This window comes from Trichomycterus rosablanca, chromosome 19 (genome assembly GCF_030014385.1).
Source record: "Trichomycterus rosablanca isolate fTriRos1 chromosome 19, fTriRos1.hap1, whole genome shotgun sequence".
NCBI classification, from domain to species: Eukaryota; Metazoa; Chordata; class Actinopteri; order Siluriformes; family Trichomycteridae; genus Trichomycterus; species Trichomycterus rosablanca.
The window spans coordinates 29,001,899-29,022,896 of record NC_086006.1 but is presented as its reverse complement, the minus strand read 5'-3'; the positions used below and the strand labels follow the sequence as shown (position 1 = coordinate 29,022,896).

The 20,998-nt window shown below is 49.9% G+C and overlaps 1 protein-coding gene across 1 annotated transcript in view; it reads left to right on the top strand.

Annotated features, from left to right (window-relative positions):
- The first annotated feature begins 1,502 nt into the window (after positions 1-1,502).
- Positions 1,503-20,998, top strand: part of LOC134333125 (ankyrin repeat and SAM domain-containing protein 1A) — a 48,750-nt gene continuing 29,254 nt past the window's right edge. The window contains exons 1-3 of the mRNA XM_063014969.1: positions 1,503-1,836; positions 17,896-17,976; positions 18,073-18,229. Of these exons, the coding sequence (XP_062871039.1) occupies positions 1,679-1,836; positions 17,896-17,976; positions 18,073-18,229 (396 nt within the window). The 5' untranslated portion in view covers positions 1,503-1,678. The remainder of the gene's footprint in view (positions 1,837-17,895; positions 17,977-18,072; positions 18,230-20,998) is intronic.

Here is a 20,998-nt window from a genome sequence, read left to right as displayed (position 1 = left end):
GTGAAGTATGAAGAAAGCAAACAACAACACTAACAAATTAAAAGACTTCGAGAGATTAATACCACATTACAAAATAAAAGCCCAGATTTAAAGCGCGATTTAAAAAAAACAAAGACTTATAAACACTAGTGTGTAGAATAATGTCACCAAATGTACAAAAATAAATATCCAGTAACATCAGAGATACAATTACAGCGTTAATAATAAGCAATAATAATACTAAGATCGATAACAGTAATATAGTTAAATAAAAAAAAGAATGTAACTATCAATGCTTCTTATATTATTATTTTTGATAACATTTACACATTAAAACAATATCGGTGTAAATATCGTTTATATTTGTCTGACTTGTCTTGATCCATCCCTCATAATAGCGTTATGTTTCCTCTCTGTAGCATCATTCAGGTGGTTGAAGATTTGTGTTCTTCCACTGTTGTGTATCTGTACATCAGTGAGGAGGAAATATTTACTGAGGGAAACATAAGAACTTCTGCTAAATGCTGTGAATGAGGATGTAGAATGATCGTCTGATTTATTCCTGCTTGTCTCTTATGTTTGGAGTTTAAAATGAAAATGTTTACAAATGTTTAATAACGTTTATTTATTATTATAATAATGAAGGAGCTGGTGTGTGTAATTCTTTATCATGTTAATAATAATCACTGATATCAGAATCAAACTCTGAATTCCAGATCAAAAGGAAAAGTCTTGAACTGGGCTACATGATGGGAAAGTGATCTCTGATCAGATCTGTGTTTGTGCCAATAATGATGGGGCGTGGCTCACTACTGTGTTCCAAACTTCAGGAGAGAATCATTACTCAGCTAAAATAATTTCTCAATGCAAGATTACAAATAATTTAGTCTTTCACCATCTACTGTACATGATATTGTGAAATAATTTTGAGAATCTGGAGAGATCTCAGTCTGTGTAGATCAAATCTGGAAACCACTGCCGACTGTTTGAGACATTTACATTTTCTGCAAGTAGCAGACACTTTTATATAAAGTGATTTAAAGTACTGTGACAGTATATTGTCTTAGCAATTGAGGGTTACGGGCCTTGCTCAAGGGCCCAACAGTGGCAACCTGGCAGTGGTGGGGCTTGAACCAGCGACCTTTCGATTGCTAGACCCGGTAGGCTACAACTACCTTTGAGCTCTCAGACAGCAAGTCATGAGAAACACTCGGGAGGAAAAGCTCGGGAGTACTTCAGAAAACCATTATCACCTAACACAGTCCACCGCTGCATCAAGAAATGCCTCCTGAGACTCTATACTGACCCGCCCAGTTACAGTAGTACCTAATTTAGTTCCTTATGTAGTTCCTCTTTAGTGCACTCTATGGTTCCTTTAATGGGCTAATCTGTAAGGTCTTGTGCAGTTCCCTCTGCAGTTCCCTCTGCAGTTCCCTCTGTAGGGCACTTTGGTGGGAATTTGGGATGCAGCCACAGACTGGAAGTACTGGGTAGGAAGTGACGTGTGGGAATCGGACGGAGGAAGTGTGTGTAGCGGTGAAAGGGAGGAAAGTTTCCCCGGATCGGAGCGCCTCAGAGCGGGTTCAGTAACCGGGAGATCCGCGCTGTGTTGTCGGGGTTCGGTGGGGCGGAGACGCGGGCGGAGGCGCTGCTGGATTAATCTTGTTCCCCCCGGGTGGTGAGTCCGAGCGGGGCGAACATGGGGAGGGAGCAGGAGCTGCTGGAGGCGGCCCGCACCGGGAATGTATCCGCCGTCGAGAAGCTGCTGAGCGGGAGGAGATCGACGGGAGGATCCGGAGGAGGAGCGGGACAGGGCGGACACGGAGCCAGTCCTCACCCGCTCTCGAGCTTACTCAGGTGGGAATGAGGGATTAGCATGTGGCTAAAATCAGGGAGCGGCTAACGGCTAATCATTCCTTCCTTTACTGACAGGATTGTTTTGATCATCAGATAAAAGTTCAGGATAAATTCGCTTCTTTTCTCCGCGTGTTTATGGTTAGAAGCGCTGAAACTGTTGATTGTTTTTGTGTTTTTATCTGTTTGGATTCACAACTTAAATCTGAATCCCAAAAGTTTACATTGGGCTGCGTCCCAAACCGCGATTCCAATCTACTTCCTAGTATGTAAACAGTAACCGCACCTCAGTGTTCCTGTACCTCAGTGTTCCTCCTGTACCTCAGTGTTCCTGTACCTCAGTGTTCCTGTACCTCAGTGTTCCTGTACCTCAGTGTTCCTCCTGTACCTCAGTGTTCCTCCTGTACCTCAGTGTTCCTGTACCTCAGTGTTCCTCCTGTACCTCAGTGTTCCTGTACCTCAGTGTTCCTGTACCTCAGTGTTCCTCCTGTACCTCAGTGTTCCTGTACCTCAGTGTTCCTCCTGTACCTCAGTGTTCCTGTACCTCAGTGTTCCTGTACCTCAGTGTTCCTGTACCTCAGTGTTCCTCCTGTACCTCAGTGTTCCTCCTGTACCTCAGTGTTCCTGTACCTCAGTGTTCCTCCTGTACCTCAGTGTTCCTGTACCTCAGTGTTCCTCCTGTACCTCAGTGTTCCTGTACCTCAGTGTTCCTGTACCTCAGTGTTCCTCCTGTACCTCAGTGTTCCTGTACCTCAGTGTTCCTCCTGTACCTCAGTGTTCCTGTACCTCAGTGTTCCTGTACCTCAGTGTTCCTCCTGTACCTCAGTGTTCCTGTACCTCAGTGTTCCTGTACCTCAGTGTTCCTGTACCTCAGTGTTCCTGTACCTCAGTGTTCCTCCTGTACCTCAGTGTTCCTGTACCTCAGTGTTCCTCCTGTACCTCAGTGTTCCTGTACCTCAGTGTTCCTCCTGTACCTCAGTGTTCCTGTACCTCAGTGTTCCTGTACCTCAGTGTTCCTCCTGTACCTCAGTGCTCCTGTACCTCAGTGTTCCTCCTGTACCTCAGTGCTCCTGTACCTCAGTGCTCCTGTACCTCAGTGTTCCTCCTGTACCTCAGTGTTCCTCCTGTACCTCAGTGTTCCTGTACCTCAGTGTTCCTGTACCTCAGTGTTCCTCCTGTACCTCAGTGTTCCTGTACCTCAGTGTTCCTCCTGTACCTCAGTGTTCCTCCTGTACCTCAGTGCTCCTGTACCTCAGTGCTCCTGTACCTCAGTGTTCCTGTACCTCAGTGTTCCTCCTGTACCTCAGTGTTCCTGTACCTCAGTGTTCCTGTACCTCAGTGTTCCTCCTGTACCTCAGTGTTCCTCCTGTACCTCAGTGCTCCTGTACCTCAGTCCTCCTGTACCTCAGTGTTCCTGTACCTCAGTGTTCCTGTACCTCAGTGTTCCTCCTGTACCTCAGTGTTCCTGTTCCTCAGTGCTCCTGTTCCTCAGTGTTCCTCCTGTTCCTCAGTGTTCCTCCTGTACCTCAGTGTTCCTGTACCTCAGTGCTCCTGTACCTCAGTGCTCCTGTACCTCAGTGTTCCTCCTGTACCTCAGTGCTCCTGTACCTCAGTCCTCCTGTACCTCAGTGTTCCTCCTGTTCCTCAGTGCTCCTGTTCCTCAGTGTTCCTCCTGTTCCTCAGTGTTCCTCCTGTACCTCAGTGTTCCTGTACCTCAGTGTTCCTCCTGTACCTCAGTGTTCCTCCTGTACCTCAGTGCTCCTGTACCTCAGTCCTCCTGTACCTCAGTGTTCCTGTACCTCAGTGTTCCTCCTGTACCTCAGTGTTCCTGTTCCTCAGTGCTCCTGTTCCTCAGTGTTCCTCCTGTTCCTCAGTGTTCCTCCTGTTCCTCAGTGTTCCTGTTCCTCAGTGCTCCTGTTCCTCAGTGTTCCTCCTGTTCCTCAGTGTTCCTCCTGTACCTCAGTGTTCCTGTTCCTCAGTGCTCCTGTTCCTCAGTGTTCCTCCTGTTCCTCAGTGTTCCTCCTGTACCTCAGTGTTCCTGTACCTCAGTGCTCCTGTACCTCAGTCCTCCTGTACCTCAGTGTTCCTCCTGTTCCTCAGTGTTCCTCCTGTACCTCAGTGTTCCTGTACCTCAGTGCTCCTGTACCTCAGTGCTCCTGTACCTCAGTGTTCCTCCTGTACCTCAGTGCTCCTGTACCTCAGTGTTCCTGTACCTCAGTGTTCCTGTACCTCAGTGTTCCTCCTGTACCTCAGTGTTCCTCCTGTACCTCAGTGCTCCTGTACCTCAGTGTTCCTGTACCTCAGTGTTCCTGTACCTCAGTGTTCCTCCTGTACCTCAGTGCTCCTGTACCTCAGTGTTCCTCCTGTACCTCAGTCCTCCTGTACCTCAGTGCTCCTGTACCTCAGTGTTCCTCCTGTACCTCAGTGTTCCTGTACCTCAGTGTTCCTCCTGTACCTCAGTGTTCCTCCTGTACCTCAGTGCTCCTGTACCTCAGTGTTCCTGTACCTCAGTGTTCCTCCTGTACCTCAGTGCTCCTGTACCTCAGTGTTCCTGTACCTCAGTGTTCCTGTACCTCAGTGTTCCTGTACCTCAGTGTTCCTCCTGTACCTCAGTGCTCCTGTTCCTCAGTGCTCCTGTACCTCAGTGCTCCTGTACCTCAGTGTTCCTGTACCTCAGTGTTCCTGTACCTCAGTGTTCCTCCTGTACCTCAGTGTTCCTGTTCCTCAGTGCTCCTGTTCCTCAGTGTTCCTCCTGTTCCTCAGTGTTCCTCCTGTACCTCAGTGTTCCTGTACCTCAGTGCTCCTGTACCTCAGTGTTCCTGTACCTCAGTGTTCCTCCTGTTCCTCAGTGTTCCTCCTGTACCTCAGTGTTCCTGTTCCTCAGTGCTCCTGTTCCTCAGTGTTCCTCCTGTTCCTCAGTGTTCCTCCTGTACCTCAGTGTTCCTGTACCTCAGTGCTCCTGTACCTCAGTGTTCCTGTACCTCAGTGTTCCTCCTGTACCTCAGTGCTCCTGTTCCTCAGTGCTCCTGTTCCTCAGTGTTCCTCCTGTTCCTCAGTGCTCCTGTTCCTCAGTGCTCCTGTACCTCAGTGTTCCTGTACCTCAGTGTTCCTCCTGTACCTCAGTGTTCCTCCTGTACCTCAGTGCTCCTGTACCTCAGTGTTCCTGTACCTCAGTGTTCCTCCTGTACCTCAGTGCTCCTGTTCCTCAGTGCTCCTGTACCTCAGTGTTCCTGTACCTCAGTGTTCCTGTACCTCAGTGTTCCTCCTGTACCTCAGTGTTCCTGTTCCTCAGTGCTCCTGTTCCTCAGTGTTCCTCCTGTTCCTCAGTGTTCCTCCTGTACCTCAGTGTTCCTGTACCTCAGTGCTCCTGTACCTCAGTGTTCCTGTACCTCAGTGTTCCTCCTGTTCCTCAGTGTTCCTCCTGTACCTCAGTGTTCCTGTACCTCAGTGTTCCTGTTCCTCAGTGCTCCTGTTCCTCAGTGTTCCTCCTGTTCCTCAGTGTTCCTCCTGTACCTCAGTGTTCCTGTACCTCAGTGCTCCTGTACCTCAGTGTTCCTGTACCTCAGTGTTCCTCCTGTACCTCAGTGCTCCTGTTCCTCAGTGCTCCTGTTCCTCAGTGTTCCGCCTGTTCCTCAGTGCTCCTGTTCCTCAGTGCTCCTGTACCTCAGTGTTCCTGTACCTCAGTGTTCCTCCTGTACCTCAGTGCTCCTGTTCCTCAGTGCTCCTGTACCTCAGTGTTCCTGTACCTCAGTGTTCCTCCTGTACCTCAGTGCTCCTGTTCCTCAGTGCTCCTGTTCCTCAGTGTTCCTCCTGTTCCTCAGTGTTCCTCCTGTACCTCAGTGTTCCTGTACCTCAGTGTTCCTGTACCTCAGTGTTCCTGTACCTCAGTGTTCCTGCACCTCAGTCCTCCTGTACCTCAGTGTTCCTGTACCTCAGTGTTCCTGTACCTCAGTCCTCCTGTACCTCAGTGTTCCTCCTGTACCTCAGTGTTCCTGTACCTCAGTGTTCCTCCTGTACCTCAGTGTTCCTGTACCTCAGTGTTCCTCCTGTACCTCAGTGTTCCTCCTGTACCTCAGTGTTCCTCCTGTACCTCAGTGTTCCTCCTGTACCTCAGTCCTCCTGTACCTCAGTGTTCCTCCTGTACCTCAGTGTTCCTCCTGTACCTCAGTGTTCCTGTACCTCAGTGTTCCTGTACCTCAGTCCTCCTGTACCTCAGTGTTCCTCCTGTACCTCAGTGTTCCTCCTGTACCTCAGTGTTCCTCCTGTACCTCAGTCCTCCTGTACCTCAGTGTTCCTCCTGTACCTCAGTCCTCCTGTACCTCAGTGTTCCTCCTGTACCTCAGTGTTCCTGTACCTCAGTGTTCCTCCTGTACCTCAGTGCTCCTGTACCTCAGTGTTCCTCCTGTACCTCAGTGTTCCTCCTGTACCTCAGTGTTCCTCCTGTACCTCAGTCCTCCTGTACCTCAGTGTTCCTGTACCTCAGTCCTCCTGTACCTCAGTGTTCCTCCTGTACCTCAGTGTTCCTCCTGTACCTCAGTCCTCCTGTACCTCAGTGTTCCTCCTGTACCTCAGTCCTCCTGTACCTCAGTGTTCCTCCTGTACCTCAGTGTTCCTGTACCTCAGTGTTCCTCCTGTACCTCAGTGCTCCTGTACCTCAGTGTTCCTCCTGTACCTCAGTGTTCCTCCTGTACCTCAGTGTTCCTGTACCTCAGTGTTCCTCCTGTACCTCAGTGTTCCTCCTGTACCTCAGTGTTCCTCCTGTTCCTCAGTGTTCCTCCTGTACCTCAGTGTTCCTCCTGTACCTCAGTGTTCCTCAGTGTTCCTGTACCTCAGTGTTCCTCAGTGTTCCTGTACCTCAGTGTTCCTCCTGTACCTCAGTGTTCCTCCTGTACCTCAGTGTTCCTGTACCTCAGTGTTCCTGTACCTCAGTGTTCCTCCTGTACCTCAGTGTTCCTCCTGTACCTCAGTGTTCCTCCTGTACCTCAGTGTTCCTGTACCTCAGTGTTCCTCCTGTACCTCAGTGTTCCTCCTGTACCTCAGTGTTCCTCCTGTACCTCAGTGTTCCTGTACCTCAGTGTTCCTGTACCTCAGTGTTCCTCCTGTACCTCAGTGTTCCTCCTGTACCTCAGTGTTCCTCCTGTACCTCAGTGTTCCTGTACCTCAGTGTTCCTCCTGTACCTCAGTGTTCCTCCTGTACCTCAGTGTTCCTCCTGTACCTCAGTGTTCCTGTACCTCAGTGTTCCTCCTGTACCTCTGTGTTCCTGTACCTCAGTGCTCCTGTACCTCAGTGTTCCTCCTGTACCTCAGTGTTCCTGTACCTCAGTGTTCCTGTACCTCAGTGTTCCTGTACCTCAGTGCTCCTGTACCTCAGTGTTCCTCCTGTACCTCAGTGTTCCTCCTGTACCTCAGTGCTCCTGTACCTCAGTGTTCCTCCTGTACCTCAGTGTTCCTCCTGTACCTCAGTGTTCCTGTACCTCAGTGCTCCTGTATCTCAGTGCTCCTGTACCTCAGTGTTCCTCCTGTACCTCAGTGCTCCTGTACCTCAGTGTTCCTCCTGTACCTCAGTGTTCCTCCTGTACCTCAGTGTTCCTGTACCTCAGTGCTCCTGTACCTCAGTGTTCCTCCTGTACCTCAGTGTTCCTCCTGTACCTCAGTGTTCCTGTACCTCAGTGTTCCTCCTGTACCTCAGTGCTCCTGTACCTCAGTGTTCCTCCTGTACCTCAGTGTTCCTCCTGTACCTCAGTGTTCCTCCTGTACCTCAGTGTTCCTCCTGCACCTCAGTGTTCCTCCTGCACCTCAGTGTTCCTCCTGTACCTCAGTGTTCCTCCTGCACCTCAGTGTTCCTCCTGCACCTCAGTGTTCCTCCTGTACCTCAGTGTTCCTCCTGTACCTCAGTGTTCCTCCTGTACCTCAGTGTTCCTCCTGTACCTCAGTGTTCCTGTACCTCAGTGCTCCTGTACCTCAGTGCTCCTGTACCTCAGTGTTCCTCCTGTACCTCAGTGCTCCTGTACCTCAGTGTTCCTCCTGTACCTCAGTCCTCCTGTACCTCAGTGTTCCTCCTGTACCTCAGTGTTCCTCCTGTACCTCAGCCCTCCTGTACCTCAGTGTTCCTGTACCTCAGTGTTCCTGTACCTCAGTGTTCCTCCTGTACCTCAGTGTTCCTCCTGTACCTCAGTGTTCCTCCTGTACCTCAGTGCTCCTGTACCTCAGTGTTCCTCCTGTACCTCAGTGTTCCTCCTGTACCTCAGTCCTCCTGTACCTCAGTGTTCCTCCTGTACCTCAGTGTTCCTCCTGTACCTCAGTGTTCCTCCTGTACCTCAGTGTTCCTCCTGTACCTCAGTGCTCCTGTACCTCAGTGTTCCTCCTGTACCTCAGTGTTCCTCCTGTACCTCAGTGTTCCTCCTGTACCTCAGTGTTCCTCCTGTACCTCAGTGTTCCTCCTGCACCTCAGTGTTCCTCCTGTACCTCAGTGTTCCTCCTGTACCTCAGTGTTCCTCCTGCACCTTAGTGTTCCTCCTGCACCTCAGTGTTCCTCCTGTACCTCAGTGTTCCTCCTGCACCTCAGTGTTCCTCCTGCACCTCAGTGTTCCTCCTGTACCTCAGTGTTCCTCCTGTACCTCAGTGTTCCTCCTGCACCTCAGTGTTCCTCCTGTACCTCAGTGTTCCTCCTGTACCTCAGTGTTCCTCCTGCACCTCAGTGTTCCCCCTGTACCTCAGTGTTCCTCCTGTACCTCAGTGTTCCTCCTGCACCTCAGTGCTCCTGTACCTCAGTGTTCCTCCTGTACCTCAGTGTTCCTGTACCTCAGTGTTCCTGTACCTCAGTGTTCCTCCTGTACCTCAGTGTTCCTGTACCTCAGTGCTCCTGTACCTCAGTGTTCCTCCTGTACCTCAGTGCTCCTGTACCTCAGTGTTCCTCCTGTACCTCAGTGTTCCTGTACCTCAGTGTTCCTGTACCTCAGTGTTCCTGTACCTCAGTGCTCCTGTACCTCAGTGCTCCTGTACCTCAGTGTTCCTCCTGTACCTCAGTGTTCCTCCTGTACCTCAGTGCTCCTGTACCTCAGTGTTCCTCCTGTACCTCAGTGTTCCTCCTGTACCTCAGTGTTCCTGTACCTCAGTGCTCCTGTATCTCAGTGCTCCTGTACCTCAGTGTTCCTCCTGTACCTCAGTGTTCCTCCTGTACCTCAGTGTTCCTCCTGTACCTCAGTGCTCCTGTACCTCAGTGTTCCTCCTGTACCTCAGTGTTCCTCCTGTACCTCAGTGTTCCTGTACCTCAGTGCTCCTGTACCTCAGTGTTCCTCCTGTACCTCAGTGTTCCTCCTGTACCTCAGTGTTCCTGTACCTCAGTGTTCCTCCTGTACCTCAGTGCTCCTGTACCTCAGTGTTCCTCCTGTACCTCAGTGTTCCTCCTGTACCTCAGTGTTCCTCCTGCACCTCAGTGTTCCTCCTGCACCTCAGTGTTCCTCCTGTACCTCAGTGTTCCTCCTGCACCTCAGTGTTCCTCCTGCACCTCAGTGTTCCTCCTGTACCTCAGTGTTCCTCCTGTACCTCAGTGTTCCTCCTGTACCTCAGTGTTCCTGTACCTCAGTGCTCCTGTACCTCAGTGCTCCTGTACCTCAGTGTTCCTCCTGTACCTCAGTGCTCCTGTACCTCAGTGTTCCTCCTGTACCTCAGTCCTCCTGTACCTCAGTGTTCCTCCTGTACCTCAGTGTTCCTCCTGTACCTCAGTGTTCCTCCTGTACCTCAGTGTTCCTCCTGTACCTCAGCCCTCCTGTACCTCAGTGTTCCTGTACCTCAGTGTTCCTGTACCTCAGTGTTCCTCCTGTACCTCAGTGTTCCTCCTGTACCTCAGTGTTCCTCCTGTACCTCAGTGCTCCTGTACCTCAGTGTTCCTCCTGTACCTCAGTGTTCCTCCTGTACCTCAGTCCTCCTGTACCTCAGTGTTCCTCCTGTACCTCAGTGTTCCTCCTGTACCTCAGTGCTCCTGTACCTCAGTGTTCCTCCTGTACCTCAGTGTTCCTCCTGTACCTCAGTGTTCCTCCTGTACCTCAGTGTTCCTCCTGTACCTCAGTGTTCCTCCTGCACCTCAGTGTTCCTCCTGTACCTCAGTGTTCCTCCTGTACCTCAGTGTTCCTCCTGCACCTTAGTGTTCCTCCTGCACCTCAGTGTTCCTCCTGCACCTCAGTGTTCCTCCTGCACCTCAGTGTTCCTCCTGTACCTCAGTGTTCCTCCTGTACCTCAGTGTTCCTCCTGCACCTCAGTGTTCCTCCTGTACCTCAGTGTTCCTCCTGTACCTCAGTGTTCCTCCTGCACCTCAGTGTTCCCCCTGTACCTCAGTGTTCCTCCTGTACCTCAGTGTTCCTCCTGCACCTCAGTGCTCCTGTACCTCAGTGTTCCTCCTGTACCTCAGTGTTCCTCCTGTACCTCAGTGTTCCTGTACCTCAGTGTTCCTGTACCTCAGTGTTCCTCCTGTACCTCAGTGTTCCTGTACCTCAGTGCTCCTGTACCTCAGTGTTCCTCCTGTACCTCAGTGTTCCTGTACCTCAGTGTTCCTGTACCTCAGTGTTCCTCCTGTACCTCAGTGTTCCTCCTGTACCTCAGTGTTCCTCCTGTACCTCAGTGCTCCTGTACCTCAGTGTTCCTCCTGTACCTCAGTGCTCCTGTACCTCAGTGTTCCTCCTGTACCTCAGTGTTCCTCCTGTACCTCAGTGTTCCTGTACCTCAGTGCTCCTGTACCTCAGTGTTCCTCCTGTACCTCAGTGTTCCTCCTGTACCTCAGTGTTCCTGTACCTCAGTGTTCCTCCTGTACCTCAGTGCTCCTGTACCTCAGTGTTCCTCCTGTACCTCAGTGCTCCTGTACCTCAGTGTTCCTCCTGTACCTCAGTGTTCCTCCTGTACCTCAGTGCTCCTGTACCTCAGTGTTCCTCCTGTACCTCAGTGTTCCTCCTGTACCTCAGTGTTCCTGTACCTCAGTGCTCCTGTACCTCAGTGCTCCTGTACCTCAGTGTTCCTCCTGTACCTCAGTGCTCCTGTACCTCAGTGTTCCTCCTGTACCTCAGTGTTCCTCCTGTACCTCAGTGTTCCTCCTGTACCTCAGTGTTCCTCCTGTACCTCAGTGTTCCTGTACCTCAGTGTTCCTCCTGTACCTCAGTCCTCCTGTACCTCAGTGTTCCTCCTGTACCTCAGTGTTCCTCCTGTACCTCAGTGTTCCTCCTGTACCTCAGTGTTCCTCCTGTACCTCAGTGTTCCTCCTGTACCTCAGTGTTCCTCCTGTACCTCAGTGTTCCTGTACCTCAGTGTTCCTCCTGTACCTCAGTGTTCCTCCTGTACCTCAGTGTTCCTCCTGCACCTCAGTGTTCCTCCTGCACCTCAGTGCTCCTGTACCTCAGTGTTCCTCCTGTACCTCAGTGTTCCTCCTGTACCTCAGTGTTCCTCCTGTACCTCAGTGTTCCTCCTGCACCTCAGTGTTCCTCCTGTACCTCAGTGTTCCTCCTGTACCTCAGTGTTCCTCCTGTACCTCAGTGTTCCTGTACCTCAGTGCTCCTGTACCTCAGTGCTCCTGTACCTCAGTGTTCCTCCTGTACCTCAGTGCTCCTGTACCTCAGTGTTCCTCCTGTACCTCAGTCCTCCTGTACCTCAGTGTTCCTCCTGTACCTCAGTGTTCCTCCTGTACCTCAGTGTTCCTCCTGTACCTCAGTGTTCCTCCTGTACCTCAGTGTTCCTCCTGTACCTCAGTGTTCCTCCTGTACCTCAGTGTTCCTCCTGCACCTCAGTGTTCCTCCTGCACCTCAGTGCTCCTGTACCTCAGTGTTCCTCCTGCACCTCAGTGTTCCTCCTGTACCTCAGTGTTCCTCCTGTACCTCAGTGTTCCTCCTGTACCTCAGTGTTCCTCCTGTACCTCAGTGTTCCTGTACCTCAGTGCTCCTGTACCTCAGTGCTCCTGTACCTCAGTGTTCCTCCTGTACCTCAGTGCTCCTGTACCTCAGTGTTCCTCCTGTACCTCAGTCCTCCTGTACCTCAGTGTTCCTCCTGTACCTCAGTGTTCCTCCTGTACCTCAGTGTTCCTCCTGTACCTCAGTGTTCCTCCTGTACCTCAGTGTTCCTGTACCTCAGTGTTCCTCCTGTACCTCAGTGTTCCTCCTGTACCTCAGTGTTCCTCCTGTACCTCAGTGTTCCTCCTGTACCTCAGTGTTCCTCCTGTACCTCAGTGCTCCTGTACCTCAGTGTTCCTCCTGTACCTCAGTGTTCCTCCTGTACCTCAGTCCTCCTGTACCTCAGTGTTCCTGTACCTCAGTGTTCCTCCTGTACCTCAGTGCTCCTGTACCTCAGTGTTCCTCCTGTACCTCAGTGTTCCTCCTGTACCTCAGTGCTCCTGTACCTCAGTGTTCCTCCTGTACCTCAGTGTTCCTCCTGTACCTCAGTGTTCCTCCTGCACCTCAGTGTTCCTCCTGTACCTCAGTGCTCCTGTACCTCAGTGTTCCTCCTGTACCACCTCAGTGTTCCCCCTGCACCTCAGTGTTCCCCCTGCACCTCAGTGTTCCTCCTGTACCTCAGTGTTCCTCCTGTACCTCAGTGTTCCTCCTGTACCTCAGTGTTCCTCCTGCACCTCAGTGTTCCTCCTGCACCTCAGTGTTCCTCCTGTACCTCAGTGTTCCTCCTGCACCTCAGTGCTCCTGTACCTCAGTGTTCCTCCTGTACCTCAGTGTTCCTCCTGTACCTCAGTGTTCCTGTACCTCAGTGCTCCTGTACCTCAGTGTTCCTGTACCTCAGTGCTCCTGTACCTCAGTGCTCCTGTACCTCAGTGTTCCTCCTGTACCTCAGTGCTCCTGTACCTCAGTGTTCCTCCTGTACCTCAGTCCTCCTGTACCTCAGTGTTCCTCCTGTACCTCAGTGTTCCTCCTGTACCTCAGTGTTCCTCCTGTACCTCAGTGTTCCTCCTGCACCTCAGTGTTCCTCCTGTACCTCAGTGCTCCTGTACCTCAGTGTTCCTCCTGCACCTCAGTGTTCCTCCTGTACCTCAGTGTTCCTCCTGTACCTCAGTGTTCCTCCTGTACCTCAGTGTTCCTCCTGTACCTCAGTGTTCCTGTACCTCAGTGCTCCTGTACCTCAGTGCTCCTGTACCTCAGTGTTCCTCCTGTACCTCAGTGCTCCTGTACCTCAGTGTTCCTCCTGTACCTCAGTCCTCCTGTACCTCAGTGTTCCTCCTGTACCTCAGTGTTCCTCCTGTACCTCAGTGTTCCTCCTGTACCTCAGTGTTCCTCCTGTACCTCAGTGTTCCTGTACCTCAGTGTTCCTCCTGTACCTCAGTGTTCCTCCTGTACCTCAGTGTTCCTCCTGTACCTCAGTGTTCCTCCTGTACCTCAGTGCTCCTGTACCTCAGTGTTCCTCCTGTACCTCAGTGTTCCTCCTGTACCTCAGTGTTCCTGTACCTCAGTGTTCCTCCTGTACCTCAGTGCTCCTGTACCTCAGTGTTCCTCCTGTACCTCAGTGTTCCTCCTGTACCTCAGTGCTCCTGTACCTCAGTGTTCCTCCTGTACCTCAGTGTTCCTCCTGTACCTCAGTGTTCCTCCTGCACCTCAGTGTTCCTCCTGTACCTCAGTGCTCCTGTACCTCAGTGTTCCTCCTGTACCACCTCAGTGTTCCCCCTGCACCTCAGTGTTCCCCCTGCACCTCAGTGTTCCTCCTGTACCTCAGTGTTCCTCCTGTACCTCAGTGTTCCTCCTGTACCACCTCAGTGTTCCCCCTGCACCTCAGTGTTCCCCCTGCACCTCAGTGTTCCTCCTGTACCTCAGTGTTCCTCCTGTACCTCAGTGTTCCTCCTGCACCTCAGTGTTCCTCCTGTACCTCAGTGTTCCTCCTGTACCTCAGTGTTCCTCCTGTACCTCAGTGTTCCTCCTGCACCTCAGTGTTCCTCCTGTACCTCAGTGCTCCTGTACCTCAGTGTTCCTCCTGTACCACCTCAGTGTTCCCCCTGCACCTCAGTGTTCCCCCTGCACCTCAGTGTTCCTCCTGTACCTCAGTGTTCCTCCTGTACCTCAGTGTTCCTCCTGTACCTCAGTGTTCCTCCTGCACCTCAGTGTTCCTCCTGCACCTCAGTGTTCCTCCTGTACCTCAGTGTTCCTCCTGCACCTCAGTGCTCCTGTACCTCAGTGTTCCTCCTGTACCTCAGTGTTCCTCCTGTACCTCAGTGTTCCTGTACCTCAGTGCTCCTGTACCTCAGTGTTCCTGTACCTCAGTGCTCCTGTACCTCAGTGCTCCTGTACCTCAGTCCTCCCGGGGAGAGGGGTGGTGGGGTGGGGAGAGGGGTGGGGAGAGGGGGGGTGGGGGGGGTGATGATGGATTGGGTTACACTGTGATATTTTTTATGCTGTCAAATGAAATGATCAAATCAGTAATCTCACCTGTGTGCAGAGTAATGAGAGGAGAACCTGATACACCATTACTAACTGATCTTTAAATATAAATTCATCAATATTTTCAGTATTTACTAAATAATGTTTTACAACGACGGTGATGATGTTCATGATTCCACCACTAATGATAGTAGATCGATATTTTTACTGCATCTGATATATCACAATATCACAATATCATTATATCATTATACTTTATCTCATAGCTGGTTTACAATCTTAGAACAACTAAAGTGATTAAAATAAATGTTTATATACACCGATCAGGCATAACATTAAAACCACCTCCTCACTGTCCATGTTATCAGCTCCACTTACCATATAGAAGCACTTTGTAGTTCTACAATTACTGACTGTAGTCCATCTGTTTCTCTACATGCCCGAACAGAGGAGGAATGTGTTTGTTTTGGTTTGTTTTGGTTTGGTGGTGTTTCCTCCTGTGCTGAGTGTAACAGCTTCATGTTCAGACCTGTTCAGATCTGTTGTGTAAGAGCAGAACTGAAACACTGTGAGGAATGTATCTCACACCAGCCTGGTCCACAAACATCTCACACACCACGGTTCCTCCTCTAACACCAGCATCAGAACATCAGTGGAACGTCTGCACCTTCTGCTGTTAGTGGACAGAATAATGGAAACCCTGTAGTGCAGAGTAAATCTGGAGGAGCTGATGAGATGTTCCACTGGTTTCCTCTCAGGACGTTCTCACATCTTCTCTTCTTTAATGAGATGTAGGAGGTGAAGAGCTACCTCACAGTCTGCACTCCAGAGCTCTATATAAAGCTCCAGTCATGTTCAGATCTGGAGAATTGGGAGGACACAGAAGGAGCTTCATCTTGGAATGGAGACACCACAGGGTGCGCCTGATCCTGGTTCTAGTGTGTGGTTCTCTCTACCCACTTCCACTCATCAGACAGGAAGTGGTAGTCATGGTTAGAGTTACGGTTAGTTGGTTATTTAGTTCAACACTTCCTGTTCTTACTGTGGCACTTCTGATCTGATGAGTTTTTTAGATTCTTTTTATTTATTTCTTGATGGTTCTTACTGGTTCTTACTGGTTCTTGATGATTCTTGGTGGTTTGTGCTGGTTCCTGGTGGTTCTTTGTGGTACCTGATGGTTCTTGCTGGTTTGTGTTAGTTCTTGATGGTTCCTAGTGGTTCTTGAGTAGAGGATGCCATCATCTACCTGCTCAACCGAGCCTACGCTCATCTGGACAAGCCAGCCAGCACTGTGAGGGTCATGTTTTTTGACTTCTCCAGTGCATTCAACACCATTCGGCCGGCTCTTCTGGGTGACAAACTGACAGTGATGCAGGTAGACGCCCCCTCGTGTCCTGGATTGCTGATTACCTAACTGGCAGACCACAGTATGTACACCTGCAGCACTGTGTGTCAGATAGAGAGATCAGCAACACTGGAGCTCCACAGGGAACGGTCCTCTCTCCCTTCCTCTTTACCATCTACACCATGGACTTCAGCTACTGCACAGAGAACTGTCATCTACAGAAGTTTTCTGATGACTCTGCAATAGTTGGATGCATCAGAAGGGATGATGAGGATGAGTACAGGGCAACGGTGAAGGACTTTGTCACATGGTGCGAGCTGAACCACCTGCAGCTCAATTTGACAAATACAAAGGAACTGGTGGTGGACCTGAGGAGGGACAAGGCACCGGTGACCCCTGTGTCCATCAGGGGGGTCAGTGTGGACATTGTGGAGGACTACAAATATCTGGGAGTGCACATTGATAATAAACTGGACTGGGCTAAACACTGATGCCCTCTACAGGAAGGGTCAAAGTCGGCTCTATTTTTTGAGGCGCCCGAGGTCCTTCGACATCTGCCGAGTAGCGAGTGCTATCCTCTATGCTGTTGCATGCTGGGGAAGCAGGCTGAGGGTGGCAGATGCCAACAGACTCAACAGATTGATCCGCAAGGCCGGTGATGTCGTGGGTGTGGAGCTGGACTCTCTCACTGCAGTATCGGAGAGGAGGATGCTGTCTAAGCTGCAGGTCATTATGAACAATGGCTCCCACCCACGTTATGCCACAGTGATGAGACACAGGAGCACATTCAGTGCAAGACTCATCCTACCAAAATGCACCACAGAGCACTACAGGAAATCTTTTCTACCTGTGGCCATCAAACTCTACAATTCCTCCCTTAATGTGTGACACTATGGTTCACCTGTGCAATATTCAGTGCAATTTTTGTAGATAGATACTTTATTGATCCTGAAGGAAATTAGAGAATGTTATGTGCAATAATAATAATGCAAGCATTTAATTATTTAATTACGTGTAAATAACTTTTTTAATTCTATTTGCAAAATTTTCTTCTTTTTTTTCCTTTTGAGTTTTTAGCTAGTAGAGTGTTTATTCTTCTACATAAGTGGGTGCTACTGTAAGAACTGCAATTTCCCTCTGGGATCAATAAAGTATTCTGATTGATGGTTCTTGCTGGTTCCTGGTGGTTCCTGATGGTTCCTGGTGGTTCCTGATGGTTTTTGATGGTTCCTGCTCAGTGTTCTCATGTGCTTCGCTGTTAAATTCCATCGTTTGTTCTTTCCTGCTTCCAGAAGCCACCTGCTGTTTTCACAGCTCCACGTCTGAGGTGGCGTTTCCTGCTCCTCCTCCTCCTCCTCTTTAAGCGGTTCCTGCTTAGCCCTGGAGAACGTTCCGCGCGCACGTGTGTGCTAGCTCTGCTACTTTTGGACGTCTGTGGGACGTTTGCTGGCTCAGGCGCTTTAGCCGCGGTGCAGACGTGTTTCTGTGGAGCTCAGCAGAGAAGCTCCAGAACACCGAGCGCTGAGATCCTTCATCTGATACCAACCTGCTGACCACAGCCAGGAGAGAGGGGTGTGGGTGGGGTACAGGAAGGGCATTCTGGGTAAATAGACACGAATTCTTGTCATTCACAGTGAATCTGTTAGATTCCACACGGCCTCGTTACAGCTCAGATATAAACACCAGCGCGGGGTACAGGTGCGGGGTCACGACCCAAACACCTACACGCCCTCTGTGTCGTCCCTCCTCAGTCCACTGTGGGTGGGGACTCACCACGCCCACCTGTGACACCCACACACACAGATCTGAGCTGTGTTCCAATCCACAGGGTCCCTACACAGCGCCCTTGTGTTCCCTACACACTGATCACATGACCTCTGTATATAGTAAAGGAACTTCAGTGGGTCGAATCCCCTCATTCGGGACGTCTTGTGATGAAGCGTCGCTCACAGCTCCCTACAGACTGAAGTTCCAGTTGTGCAGGCAGGTACAGTTTAGGGAAGGACCTCTCCTCTTCCAGCAAGACTGTACTTCTGTGCTTTGATGAGTTTGGTGTAGTGGAACTGTGGGGGTCTGCACAGAGACCGACTCCCTGTCATCACTCACGACTCCCTACACAGTCTGAAGTTCCACGAGTGGTGGAGGAATATGAAGAGAGTAGCGTGGTCCTTCATACTTGCTGAATCACATGACGTATGAGGTGCGTGCTAGCCTGTGATTCTCCTCGTACGTTCAGCAGAGGTCGCCAGAGTGCACAGGGGAACCGAGGACGTCCAAATTAAAACAGAATTGATGGTAATTGAGGATAGTTTTAACCGTTGTGCCGTTCTCTTGGTGTATGATAGTGTTCTCTGTGTGTTCCTGCAGTATCTGGAGGGTTCCCAATATAAACTGTGTGGACAGTAACGGGTACACGCCTCTACACCACGCCGCGCTCAACGGCCACAGGTACGTCCGGCACCCCTCAGTGGGGGGGTTAGGGGCTGATGGGGCGGTGTATGTTCCTCTGTTGTGAGCGTGTCCGTATACTTTTGTCTCCCTCAGTGAGGTGGTGGAGCTGCTGCTGAAGAACGACGCCCTCACCAACATGGCGGATAATAAGGGCTGTTACCCGCTGCACCTCGCCGCCTGGAAGGGGGATCAGCGCATCGTCAGGATGCTCATCCACAAGGGCCCGTCCTACCCCAAACTCAACGAGCAGGTACACGGCCACGCCCGTCTCTGCTCTCTCTAACCACGGTCTGTGTGGGGAGAGTCACTGTGCTGTAACTCCGCCCCCGTTTAACACCTGAGGGGGTTCAAATAGCGCCCGTCCCAAAACTTTATAATACAGCCTGATCCTACAGGATAACCAGGTCAGAAATAGGCTTAACCTTGACTGTGGTTCTTTCTGAGCCGTCTGATTGGTTCAAGGTCAGCGCTGAGCTCATTATTCACTGCTTCATCCTCACCGCTTCATCATCATTATTCATCCTCATTATTCATCCTCATCATTCATCCTCATCCTCATTATTCATCCTCATCCTCATTATTCATCCTCATTATTCATCCTCATTATTCATCCTCATTATTCATCCTCATCCTCATTATTCATCCTCATTATTCATCCTCATCCTCATTATTCATCCTCATTATTCATCCTCATCCTCATTATTCATCCTCATCCTCATTATTCATCCTCATTATTCATCCTCATTCTCACCACTTCAGTTTTGAGGCGGTGTGTTGTGTGGTTTGTGGTTCTGGTCTCAGGTGTTCTATGGGGTGGGGGTTACGTTAGTGATGATTCCAGGCTCTGCAGGACCAGATCAGATCAGTGGTTCTCTCTGATGAGTGGATGGTTCAGGGTGAAGATCTCGTCTGTACGTGTCTCTGCAGCACTGAGTGAGACGCGGTGTGTTGGGTGCATGATAAACATTAGCACGATGATGATGATGATGATGATGATGATGATGATGATGTGCATCATTAACTCCCCCTCATTATTATTTCTTATTCATTATTATTTCTTATTCATTATTATTTCTCCTGACTTGTTTTTCTTGGAACCAACCAAAATGAAATGAATGATGAGTCTGTAATTGGTCAATTAGTTTATTATCACAGCAGGAGGAGGCGTGAACTAACCTGCACCCATCCTCAACCAGCAGAGGTCTCCAGAGTGCACAGGGGAAGCGGGTACATCCCAGCTGGGCTGCTTCATTTTAAGCTCATCACTATAAATTCATTTTATTTTCAGTCGTTTCCTTCTGTGTAGTGGATCTGTAGCTCATCCATCACGCCATCACGTTTATTCTTTATAACCCTGCACGTGTGAAGCAGGGCTGCAACCAGGCCTTCATTTATTCTAATATATAAAACACACTCTACTGAAGTACACTATGTGATCAAAAGTATTGGGACACCTGATAGATCCCTCACATGCACTATTTTTGGGAGGGTGGTCCTAATGTTTTGGCTCATCAGTGTAAGTGACAGTACTGCAGGATGTTCAGACATTAAACACAAGATCAGAGATTAAAGAATCAGTCCTGACATCAGCTTTAGTTTAATACATTATATGTTGCAGCCCTGTGTGTGTGTGTGTGTGTGTGTGTGTGTGTGTGTGTGAGAGAACACTGAATGCATCTCCATGCTGTTCTGTTCCTCCCCAGACTCTGGACCACAGAGAGTTCAAACGCTGTGGCCCGTTTGACCCCTATATTAATGCCAAGGTGTGTACCCATCTCTGCCTGACCCCTAACCTTTAACCCCTCACTCGCTCTACCCTACCCCTTACCCCGCCCTCTCTGCATGTTCTTCTCTCTGAGCTGGACCCTGGACCGTGGGTGGGTGGTGTGCATGTGCTTCCTCATGGCTGGTTTGATGGTTCGAGATGTTTGATGGTTGCAGTGTACAAAATTTCATTCAAGAGAAGAACATCTCCACGGCCAGGTCGTGTGTGCTCAGTCTGTACCTCGTCAGGGTGTTTCATAATGTAGGGATAAATACTGTGCTCAGATAATCTGCTGCACTGTAGTGTCTGTTTAGGGCCAAATAACAAATAACAACAAATAATAAATAACAACAAATAATAAATAACTGCATTTTACTTTGAGTTTTAGTTTCAGTTTCCCAATAATTCAGATATTTAGTTCTGAGTTTTTGTGTAATTTGGTTTATTCTAATTGGGTTTACAGATTTCTCTTGTTCCTGAGTCTTTATTGTGTTAGTGTGTGTTAGTGGTGTGTCGGCGTGTGTTAGTGGTGTATCTGTGTGTGTTAGTGGTGTATCTGTGTGTGTTAGTGGTGTATCTGTGTGTGTTAGTGGTGTATCTGTGTGTGTTAGTGGTGTATCTGTGTGTGTTAGTGGTGTATCTGTGTGTGTTAGTGGTGTATCTGTGTGTGTTAGTGGTGTATGGGTGTGTGTTAGTGGTGTATCTGTGTGTGTTAGTGGTGTATCTGTGTGTGTTAGTGGTGTATCGGTGTGTGTTAGTGGTGTATCTGTGTGTGTTAGTGGTGTATCTGTGTGTGTTAGTGGTGTATGGGTGTGTGTTAGTGGTGTATCTGTGTGTGTTAGTGGTGTATCGGTGTGTGTTAGTGGTGTATGGGTGTGTGTTAGTGGTGTATGGGTGTGTGTTAGTGGTGTATGGGTGCAGTGACTCAGGACCAGTTGGATGAGGGGACTGGTATGTTTGCTCAGCTCTTGGTGTTTCAGGGCTTTATAATGATAAGTTTGGGGGTCGCTCTCATTTAGATGGTTCCAGAAGTTGATGCTCTTCTCTGTATGTTGATAATTAGTGGAAATCGGCCTAATTCTGCCCTGCACGCATTGTTCGTGGTGTGTTAGTGGTGTGTGTTAGTGGTGTGTGTTAGTGGTGTGTGTTCGTGGTGTGTGTTCGTGGTGTGTGTGTGTGTGTTGGTGTGTGTGTTAGTGGTGTGTTGGTGTGTGTTGGTGGTGTGTCTGTGCACCTTTAGGATGCTTTTACAGA